This window comes from Hypanus sabinus, chromosome 12 (genome assembly GCF_030144855.1).
Source record: "Hypanus sabinus isolate sHypSab1 chromosome 12, sHypSab1.hap1, whole genome shotgun sequence".
Classification (NCBI taxonomy): Eukaryota; Metazoa; Chordata; class Chondrichthyes; order Myliobatiformes; family Dasyatidae; genus Hypanus; species Hypanus sabinus.
The window spans coordinates 39,476,472-39,488,534 of NC_082717.1; the positions used below are offsets into that span (position 1 = coordinate 39,476,472).

At 37.8% G+C, this 12,063-nt stretch overlaps 1 protein-coding gene across 6 annotated transcripts in view; it reads left to right on the forward strand.

Annotated features, from left to right (window-relative positions):
- Positions 1–12,063, forward strand: part of LOC132402794 (transcriptional-regulating factor 1) — a 260,989-nt gene that overhangs the window by 197,578 nt on the left and 51,348 nt on the right. For all 6 annotated transcript variants that reach the window (XM_059985782.1, XM_059985784.1, XM_059985783.1 and 3 more), the window contains 3 exons: positions 1,325–1,464; positions 2,768–2,871; positions 5,533–5,608. In XM_059985782.1, coding sequence (XP_059841765.1) covers positions 1,325–1,464; positions 2,768–2,871; positions 5,533–5,608 — 320 coding nt within the window. The remainder of the gene's footprint in view (positions 1–1,324; positions 1,465–2,767; positions 2,872–5,532; positions 5,609–12,063) is intronic.

A 12,063-nucleotide genomic window follows, 5' to 3' on the forward strand; every position in this document is an offset into this window, starting at 1 on the left:
GCATTTCTTTGTCCCCGTTACTACCTCTCTAGCCATCTGATATCCACTCTTTTACCCTTTATACATATTATATATATAATAAAAAATCTTTTGGTATCCTCTCTGATATTACTGACCAGTTTACCTTCATATTTCATCTTTTCTCTTTTTTTTAAGTTGCCTTCTGTTTATTGAAAGTGTCCCAATTCTCAAACCTCGCAAATTTTTGCTATATTATGTGCCCTAATTTTTGCTTTTATGGTGTCTTTGACTTCCTTGTCAGCCACAGTTGCCTCATTCTCCCTTTAGAATATTACATAATCTTCAGGATGTATCCTGCACCTTCCAATCTGCCCCCAAAAATTCCTGTCATTGATGTTCAGCCATCATCCCTGCTAGTATCCCCTACCAATCAAGTTTGGTCAGCTCCTCTTTCATGCCTCAATAATTCCTTTTACTCTGATCTACCTGATTTTAGCTTCTTCCTTTCAAACTGCAGGGTGAATTCTATCATATTATGATCACTGTCTTCTTAGGGTTCCTTTACCTTAAGCTCTCTAATCAAATCTTGTTTATTTACACATCTGATCCAGAATTCCCTTTTGAGTGTGTTCAACCAAAAGCTGCTCTAAAAAGCCATCTTGTAAGCATTCTACAAATCCTCTTTCTTGGGACCCACCACCAACCTGATTTTCCCAATCTACCTGCAGATTGAAATCCCCCATGACAATCATAAGATTGCCCTTTTTACATTCCTTTTCTATCTTCCGTTGTTTTTTCTAACTGACATCCTGGCTACTGTTTGAAGGCTTGTATATAATTCCCATTAGGGTCTTTTTACACTTGCAGTTTCTTAACTCTACTCACAAAGGTTGTATATATTCTGATCCTATATCACCTCTTCCTAAGGATTGATTTCATTTTTGACCAACAAACCTGCCAACATGTTGAGTTCCAAAGAATCTGGAGTGACCATTAGATGTTGACCTTCCAAATATCATGTCATTGAGTAAATGAATTTGTTAATTTCCATATTCATAATGATTTTGAAATGAACTATAAAATAGATTATCCAACATGTTTTGTAAAAAGGCATTGGCAGAAATTATAACACTTTAAAATTGATGATTTAACTTTTCTTTGATCAATGATGAAGATTACTTTTTTAATTATAGGAATTTCTCTCATGTATTAGCAATGATTGTTGATTGATTACCAGGTTAATTTTTTTTTTAGTAGAAGTTTTTAAAATGTGACTCCTGCTAATAAATCTGAAGCCGCTTCACTAATTTTGTTAACTATTTCATATCTGTTTACATGTTTACACTTTAAAAAATTTTGTTAGGCGAATCAATATGGGATTGCGGTTTCAAGCAGCAATCCCAACTTTGCAAGACAGGTCACTGGCTGAAAAAGATGTCTGTAAAGCAGATTTGGTGTGGAAGCCTTGGTGTGAATTGGAAAACCCAGAAGAACAACAAAAAGGTACTAATTGATAACAGTTTATATTGTACATTGTTATTTAGAATGGCTTCAATGGAAAATATTTTTAAGTGTAAGTTTGTTTGAATCTCTCACTAAGTGTAAGTTCTTTCTATTGCTGCCTTGTGAGGCTCAGCAATATCTATGTTGATCTTGATTAGACTTTGAAATGTGCTAGGATTATTTTAGTGATTGCTCTTTCAAATTTGGTTACAAAATAATGTTAGGCTGTTTTCACCCTGCACTGAATTAAAGTTTTAATTGACCCTCATGGTGAGTTTTTTTTAAAGGGTACTCATCTTCCTATTGAGTTGCTCATCTTTTTACCTGTTTGTAAGAAGTAAATACAGATATAGCTCTAAGTAACTGAGGTAGGATTGTGTTGTCCTGCATTGTGCAGAACAGAAAACTCCTAGTTTTCACCTCTGTTCCCTGAATTGGCTGATTTCAAATTGAATGACAGTAAGAGCTACATCAAGACAACTGTAGAATGGATGGAGAAACTTTTTTTTTGTTTCTCTTCATAAAACAAACCTAAGACCATGAGATACTAAAGGACTAGTTGTACACTAACTGTACATGTTTGTATAATTAGAATCGGTCTATGAGAGACTGGTGAGAATTTCATTTTAAATTCCCACCTCTAATCATCCTTTTAAAATATTGTATATTCCTTGTTTGTTGTCTCTAACAGTGGATCTCTGTTCAGGAATATTTCCAGAATCTGAAATGCTATCTTTTCTTTAAATACAGTATCCAGTACTGATTTGTCAACTCAGTTTTATTTTTAACTTTTATGCTAATGACGCATTATCCAATAAAACCAACCAGTTTTTACTGAAAATGCACTTTTGCCCAAAATTCAACATGGTGCAGCTATAATTGAGCACAATATGTTGAAATTAGTGCACGCAAGACACTTGAGAGGTTATTACCTACTTAGTTAATTGAACCTTTGTATTCTTTTTAATTGCAAAATCATTTTTAGGAATTTATTTCACTGGAATTCTCCTTCAAAGGCAGTTCCATGAGCACAGAAATAAATTTTACCTTATCACAAAAAATGTTTTTTTCTGAAGTTGTCGTGCTGGTAAAATGAAGACATTTCTTTTCCATAGCAGATCACCAATGGTCACCATTAACTGATCAATTGATCTATCAAATTATATTGATGAAGCAATAACTGTCAACCAAGAGAATTCATCTCTTTGAATTGAGTCATTAATGTTATATTTAATATTTCTTATGAAATTGGTGCTTTTGTTTAAGTTTATAAATTATGAACACTTCACTTTCTTTAATATAGTGGAAGATATGCTGAACATGGCTTGTTCTAGTGCGCTGCCAGGTGGTGGGACAAATAGAGAACTTGCCCTACATTGTCTTTTTGAGGCAGGCGGGAACATTTTGGTGAGTGCTAAATTAAAACTCAGATTACTTGAAATTAGCATGACAGTATAGAGTTTGTATAACCTACTTTTCAAACTTTAACAGTGATTATTGATATTTACAAGGGAAAATTAAAATTCTTGTCAAAGTTTGGGCACCCCGGTCAAAATTTCTGTTACTGTGAATAGCTAAGCGAATAAAAGATGTTCATTGCAGCCAAAAAGTTCTATTTTAACTTCATCAGTTCACAGGACTTGTTTCCAAAATGCATCAGGCTTGTTGAGATGTTCCTTTGCAAACTTCTGATACTGAATATTGGCTACAATGAGCAAAGGTATGTTTGGAGAAAAAAGGGTGCAGAATTTCATGAGAACACCTGGATCGATCATGCTTTGGGCTTGTGTTGCAGCCAGTGGCACGAGGAACATTTCACTGGTAGAGGGAAGAATGAATTCAATTAATACCAGCAAATTCTGGAAGCAAATATCACACCGTCAATTAAAAAAAAGCCGATGATGAAAAGAGGATGGCTTGTACAACAGGATAATGATCCTAAACACACCTCAAAATCCACAATGGACTACCTCAAAAGGTGCAAGCTCAAGGCTTTATCATGGCCCTCACAGTCCCCCAAACTAAACATCATCAAAAATCTGTGGATAGACCTCAAAAGAACAGTGCATGCAAGACGGCCCAAGAATCTCACAGAACTAGAAGCCTTTTGCAAGGAAGAATAAGCGAAAATCTTCCAAATAAGAATTGAAAGACTCTTAGCTGGCTTCAAAAAGTGTTTACAAGCTGTGATACTTGTCAAAGGGGCCGTTACTAAGTACTGACCATGCAGGGTGCCCAAACTTTTGCTTCAGGCCCTTTTTCTTTTTTGTTATTTTGAAACTGTAAAAGATGGAAATAAAAGAGTAATCTTGAGTAAATATTAAAGGAATGTGCCATCTTGGAAATCAGGTCATCTTTTACTCACTTAGCTATTCACAGTAACAGAAATTTTGACCGGGAGTGCCCAAACTTTTGCATGCCACTGTAACATTGTTTATAAGTAAAGCTAATGCCTTCAATTTGATGTTATAACTGGCACATTTTATTTTATTTAACTTGCATTCTTCAGAATCATTGTGATTTATTTCTATATATAAACACTTAAGTTGTTTAGTATCTAATAAAATTTTGGTACTACTGTTTCTTTGTAGATTTAAATGGTAGTGATGGTGAAACCACCACATATTTAAGAAAAACCATCCATTCTTCATCCATTCATCCATGTTCATTTTTTTGAATACTTCGCATGGCTAAATGGAGTAGAAAAATGTAAAGAAAGTTATGAAACATTGGCAATTTACAAATAATTTACCATCAAATAAACAGTTAACATTTAGTATGTGGTCATTTATTTCAAATTTTGGGGTTAATTGGGTCTGACTTTATAATTTTTTGCACAAGTGGTCAGATATTGTTACAAAATTTTTAAAATGGGCAATTTAAATGGAATAGCAGATTATTCCAAAAACAGGTATATGTTGCTTTCCACAATTGAACACGTTTTTGTTTTACAGTTTTGAGTAATAACTGTCCATTTGCTGTTAAATTTGAAAGTGTTTTGTACTGGAACATCTCTACAATAGTGCACTACAAGTGTTCTAATGCTGTTAATGACTTTCCAAAAGGAAAGACTGATGAGCATTGGTTGTACCTTCAGGTTGAATTTAAGGTTTAAACTCATTAGTTTACACAATTTAATTCAAGTAATACTCGCTTTCAAATTTTTATTAATCTGTATGTGATATTTCCTACAAAGCAGGCAAACTGGTGATTTGTTAGCATGATGATGGGCAAGTTCATTACGTAGCGTCACACTGCTGAAACTACGTACTCCAACTTTGTTTTGGAGGTTTCATAGTCTGTTATCAGGAAACATGCATTTTTCAGTGTTACAGTTTAACATAGCACAGAAGAATATAAATAATCTGAATTGTTCAAAAATCTTGCCTGAAGTAATAGACTTGAGTAGAGACAGGTTCAAGGGATTACAGGTTTCCCCTGCAATCCAAGGGTAGAGCGTTCCTATGAAACCTTTCATAAGCCGAGATGTCGTAAATCAAAGAAGCAATTACCATTAATTTGTATGGAAAAAATTTTTGAGTGTTCCCAGACCCAAAAAGAACCTACCAAATCATTCCAAATAACACATGAAACCTAAAATAACACTAACTTATAGTAAAAGCAGGAATGATATGATAAATTTACACCCTATATAAAGTAGAAATATTGTAGGTACGGTGTAGTTTCACTTATCAAACTTGGGAAGGCAGCGAGCCAAAATTGATTTGGAGGAAAAAAAATCGGCACGTACACGCATATGCACATACACACATGCACAAACAACTGCCTGCACAAGGCTTCACAGTCATTGTAGTCTTTCTCGGGGTAAACACACGTATAAAGCGGGCTTCTTTTTTTCGTAAAAGCAAAAATCTTCTTTGGTTGGCGAAAACAGGTACTAATATACGTCTTTCGTAACAGCGAGTTGTCGTAAAGCAAATGTTCAAAAAGCAGGGGGCCACCTGTAAAACATGTTCTTGGTTCACACATTTATTGTCACTTAGTCACATCAAAACTTTGAATAGATACATTCTATTTTAATTTTATTGTTATTTCCTGTTGTGCTAGATGGCCGTTGAGGCTTTGTTGATGAAAATGCCAATTAAAGACAAATCCCATCCATTGGCAGACTATCACTATGCTGGTATGTAGCTTTCTTCACAATTTCTTGCTGGTCAAAGTGTCCTTGTGTCACAGAGTTTTACAGCAATCTGTCATGAATCTTCATAGTTCTTGTTATTTATTTGACAGTAAGAACGTTCTAGGTAATACGGATCAACAAAAATAACTGCACACTCAGTAGCTCAAGCAACATGAGATGAGAGAGGAGCAATAAATGTATTGAGTCAAGGACCTTTCATCAGAATTGGGACTTCAGTTGAAAGTTTCCAGCACTTTATTTTTTGCATTTCCAGTAACTGCAGGAAGTAGAATGCTGGAATGTTGGAGCCGTATATCTGTTCTCTATCTGAATAGTAGTCAGTGTTGCACATTTATTATGTTTATTTTGGTAACTAGTCACATGAGTAGGGATGTGATAAAAGCAAAGGGAATAAGTTACTTAATCATGTTTTCTTTGGGGCTGGAGGCCAATGGACATCATATCTTTTGTTGACCACTTAATTACGCTTATTTACACTTAAGTTTGCTGAAACTGCATCGCTTCAAGATTTTATGTTTGCTAGTTGTTAATAAGGATCCAATACAGTTCTTCGACTCTTGGAACAATCATTATTGAAGTGATTGGAGGGCACATCATACAAGTATGACAAATTTGTGTGGGTCGCCAGCAGTGGCAATTGGTTTAGCCAGAATTAGCTGCTGCAGTTATAATTTCATGCAACTGTACCATGTTCCCCCCACCAGTCTTCTCTTCCCACAGTCACCAGTCAACCTGTTTATCCTCCCTTTGTTCACCTTTCCCACCCCCTAAAACCTTCCTGTCACACACCTCTTCCAGTCACCCATTGTTCAGCCTGTCCCCTTGCCCCATTCCACCCCCCACAAGAGATTTTACAGATGCTGGATATCTAGAGCAATACAGGCAGCATTGATAGAGGGGACTAAATAGTCAACATTTCAAGCCGAGACCCTGCTTGTGGCTCTGGGTCTGTGCATTGGCCTGAAACATCGATTGTTTATTGCTCCATAGATGCTGCCTGACCTGCTGAGTTCCTCCAGCATTTTCTGTACATTAACCTCCCTGGTACTAATGTATGCCAGCAACCTTTCCTCTTCCCCTTCAGACCTGGTGTAGGATCTTAATCCAAAATGTCAACTCATACCTTCTGCTTCTGCAGATGCTGTTGATCCAGCATACTGTTTTGGTGCCAGGTTTCAGAACCTGCCATCATTCAGTCTTCATTAACAAAAACGTACGTGATTGGTGGACTACACTTAATGTCTGGGCCCAATTTATTGTTGGTTTATGGTTGTTATTTTTTATGTTCACATGTGTTGAGATACTGTGAAAAATCTGTCTTCCTTATCATCCAGTCAAACTAATTCATCAGCAGTGTTCATTGAGGTGGCACAAGGTAAAACAATAACAGTGTGCAGAATGAAGTGTAAATATAGAGAGAGTGCAGTGAAGGTAGACAGTAGGATCCAAGGTCACAGCAAGGTAGATTATGGGGTCAAGAGTCTATCTTACCGTACTAGTGAAACATTCAATCATCTTATAGCAGGGGGGAGTAGAAGCTGTCCTTGAACCTAGTAGTACATGCTATCAGGCTTTTGTATCTTCTGCCTGATGGGGTGGAAAAGAGAAATGTCCCTTTCTTCGATTATGCTGGCTGTTTTTACTGAGGTAGCAAGAAGTCCATGGAGAGAAGGCCAGTTTCCCTGATGTGTTGAGCTGTGTCCACAGCTCTCTGCAGTTTCTTGCTGTCATCAGCAGAGCAGTTGCTGTACCAAGCTGTGGTGCATCTAGATAGGATGCTTTCTATGAGGTATCAATAAAAAAAAGGTAAGGTGAATGGGACATGCTAAACTTATTTAGTGTCCTCTGGAAGTAGAGATGTGGGAGAGCTTTCTTGGCATCTGTAGCATCAGCATTGTTGGACCAGGAGAAACTCTGGGTGATGTTCACTCCTAGGAATCTGAAGCTCAATCCTCTTCACTTCAGCTGTCACAGAAGTGTGTGCACCACCCCACTTCCTGAAGTCAGTGACCAGCTCCTTTGTTTTGCTGACATTGAGGGAAAGGTTGTTGTCATGACACCATGTCACTGAGTTCTCTATCTCTTTCTTGTACTCCAACTCATCATTATTGGAAATATGGCCTACTATGGTGGCATCATCTGCATATTTGTAGATAGAGCCTACTCTGCCCACACGGTCATGAGTGTTAAGGGAGTTTTATTAGGGTTTGAGGACATAGCCTTGTGCGGACCAGTGTTGAGAATCATCATGGTAGAGGTGTTGCTGCCTATTGTTGATTACAGTCTGTTGGTCAGGAATTCAAGGATCCAGTTGCAAAGGAAGATGTAGAGTGTCAGATTTAGGAGTTTGGAATTGAGTTTGTATGGAATTACAGTATTGAAGCTGTAGTCAATGATCAATAGTCAAACATAGATGTCTTTACTGAACAAATGCTCCAGAAATGACTGTGGAGTTTGGGTGATGGTTGTCAGCTGTAGACCTGTTTCTGCAGTGTGTCAAGGTTGCCTGAGAGGCTGGAGTTAATGCATGCCACTACCAGTCCCTCAAAGCACTTCTGTATTGTTGGTGGATGTCGGAGCTACCAGATTGTGGTCATTTCCTCTAAGTACTATTTCCCTAGGAAGTGATTTAATTGCTTTGATTTCATTTGCTTTTTAATTCTTGCATGAGTTATTAGTTTCTTAAGTTAACTGTGTCCGTTTTTTCTCTCTCTAGTATTTGACTTTTTAAATTTAGCAAAATTGGAAGGTACTGGAAATAACTAATAAGGTTGATGAAATATTAACTTTGTTGATTTCCCTGTAGTTTCTTTTGACCTGACAAGTTTTTCTGGCATTTTCCATTTATTTTGAAAATTTCCTCATATACAGTATTTTGCCACTACAGAACTTCATTTTGTTTTTAAAGAAACATCCAGTAAAATTGTTCAGCATTGGTATGCAGATGCACTGAAAGTAACAGTGTCTGCTCTGCCTTTGTTAGAATTATTTTCTTCCTGACTGGCCGTGTACAATAAATGGACATACTTGAAAATATACCTAATTAAGGATGACTGAAGATTGTACTTTCTTTCCTCATTTCTACTACTTTCTCTTTATGTCATCCTCTGAACTTTCATATACGGCTTGCTTTATGCCTCTTGCATTCTCTGGAGTATTACATGTAATACAGTGTTTGTCAGTGGTACAGCGGTTAATTATTTATTCTCACTGCTTACAGAAATATAGAGTTCATTGTGGTAGTAGCTGAGGAAGAACTAATTGAGTAATGGCTTCATTACTAACATTGATTTTAAAATCTGAATGATTGGATAATGTGTTAATCATATTGAAAACATCCAGAAAGAAAGTGGAGGTCAATTACAGCAGCAACAGAAGGCCAGCCAGTAAAGTAAATGAGGTGGAAATACGTCTCTTTCTGTCATGGAGCCAAATTAGAGAATTCAGATGAAAGGTCATCAGCCTGAAACATCAATTCTATTTTTGTCTTTGTATATGCTTGATTTCCTGAGTATATTTCCAGTATTTTTTGCTCCTGAGTAAGCAGCTTAATTGGCTTTTCCTTGCTTCCCACTTCCTGCAATAATGTAAACCATTTTACAAAAGCTAACATATTAAAAACACGAAAAATTCTGCAGATGCTGGAAATCCAAAGCAACACATACAAAATACTGGAGGAACTCACCAGGTTAGGCAATATCTATGGAAAAGAATAAACAGTTGACCTTTTGGGCTAAGACTCTTCTTCAGAACTGGAAAGGAAAGGGGAAGATGCCAGATTAAAAAGGTGGCAATGAGGAAGGAGAAGAGCTAGAAGGTGATAGGTGAGTGGAAAAGGTAAAGGGCTGGAGATGAAGGAATCTGATAGGAGAGGAGAGTGGACCATAAGGGAATGAAAAGGAGGAGGAGACCCAGGGGAGTTGATAGGCACGTGAGAAGAGGTAAGAGACCAGAGTGGGGAATAGAAGAATGGAGGAGAAGAGGGAAAAAGAAGAGAAAAGAGGAAGGAGAAACTAATATTCATGCCATCAGGTTGGAGGTTACACAGATGGAATATAAGATGTTGCTCCTCCATCCCATTGTGGCACATGGACTGATTTTTCAGGAATAGGGAATCAAAATTAAAATGTTTGGCCACAAAGGGCTGAAATTTCGGCCACTTAAAGGGATAAGTACCTGGTGGAAGATTAGTGGGGAGGTAGACAAGTTTTCCCTCCCCACTAATCCCCCTCCCAGCATTTATCCTTGCAAGCGACCAAAATGCTATCCCTGCCCATTCACCTCCATTCAAGACCCGAAACAATCCTTCCAGGTGAGGCAACAAAAGCTGCTATCTGCTGGGTTGTCTTTGTATCCAGTGCTCCGATACGGCCTTCCCTACATTAGTGAGACCCACTGTAAATTGAGAGATTGCTTCATTGAGCACCTGTGCTCCATCCACCAAAAGTAGAACTTCTTGGTGGCCAAACATTTCAATTCTGATTCCTGCCTATCACCTTCCCCTACGACCCCTCCTCCTTCCCTTCCTCCTATGGTCTACTCTCCTCTGCTGTCAGATTCCTTTCTCTTCTGCCCTTTACCTTTCCTACCCACCTGGCTTTACCTATCACCATCTAGCTAACCTCCTCCCCTCACCTTCACCTTTTTATTCTGGTGTCTTTCCCTTTCCAGTCCTGAAACATCAATTGTTTATTCATTTCCACAGATATGCTGCCTGACCTGCTGAGTTCCTCCAGCATTTTGTGTTTGGGACTTATTAAATCCAGTTGCAGTTCAGGTGGTGCAAATTGTATTAAATTCAATTTGCAATAACATAACACCAGATAAAACTTAAATGTCTTGATTTAATTCCTGTCAAATAAACAATTACAGGTGATAATAAGTTGGTCTCCATAAATAGTACCACAAATTTATTAGTGACATTTAAAATTAACAATTGACAATCAATAAAATGAAATTGATTGCATAAAATATTTTCAAAACGTAGTGTATTTTTTGTATTGAGGTTGTGTACAACACAGCCTTATTTATATTTTACTGAATCTCATATTTTACTTGCTATTTTATAAAATCATATCAATCAAATATATTAGGCCATGGTTTGGTAGAACGGGTAGAAAAGTTGTGATCAGAAGGTAATAAAGAGAAATATGAAGTGATCCATTTCGGTAGAAGGAGGTTGGATGAGGCAGTGTAGACCAAGGAGCACATTCCAAATCATGTAAGAATGGAGTTCCCTGGGGGTTCATCTTTGACGGTACCATGAAATAATTTGTGAAGGATATGGATTTTGGGCTTCTTAAATGCAAGTATTGAATAAAAAAATGAAAATGTTATTCTGAACCTTTATAAAGCTATGTTTGGGTTACAGCTGGGGTATTACAGGCTGCTGTTTATTGATTAGAACTTAGCATTCAGTACCATGATCCCCTCCTCAGTTTTAATCAGGAAGCTTCTAAATCTGGGCCTATTTACTTCCCTTTGCAATTGGATCCTCAACTTCCTCATCAGGAGACCACATTCAGTACAGGTTAGTGATAACATCTACTCACTGACATAAAACACAGGTGCACCTTAAGGATGTGTGCTTAGCCCACTGCTCTACCATATGGCTAGACACGGCTCAAATACCACTTGCAAATTCACAGATGACAGCACTCACTGGTGAAACAACAGATGGGACGAGACGGTGTAAGGAGTGAGATGGATTGGCTGGTTGAGTTGTGTCATGATAACCTCACACTCAGCTTTAGTAAGACGAAGGAATTATATGTGGATCACTGGAAAGGGAAGTTGAGAGCTCAAGCACCAACTCTCATTGATGGATCAGCAGTGGAGAGGGTGAGCAGCTGAAAGTTCCTGGGTGTCAGAGACTTGGAGGATCTGTCCTAGGTCTAAAACATGCAATCACAAAGCAGGCACGGCATTGGCTTTACTTTGCTTGGAGTTTGAGGAGGTTTGATATGTCAGATTGCTACGCATGTACAGTGGCAAGCTTCCTGACTGGTTGAATCCTGGTATGGAGGCTCCGGTACACACATTAGAAGAGGCAGCAGAGGATTTCAGACTCAGCCAGGTCCATGACAGGCACAACTCTCCACTGCTGAGGACATCGTCAAGTGTTGGTGACACATCCATCATTAACAACCCTCACCATCTAAAACATGACTACCACCAGGGAGGAGGTAGAGGACCTGGAAAACTCACATTTGATGATTCTGAAATAGTGTCTTCCCCTCTGCCATTAGATTTCTGAACACATCCTCGTATTCCTTTTATGTACTATATATTTATTTTGTAATTTATAGTATTTTATATCTTCGTACTGTACTGCTGCTGTAAAACAACCAATTTCATGTCATATAAGCCAGTGATAATAAACCTGATTCTGATTCTTGTAGTCACCACACTTTTGGACAGATCTAAAAGAACTGTAC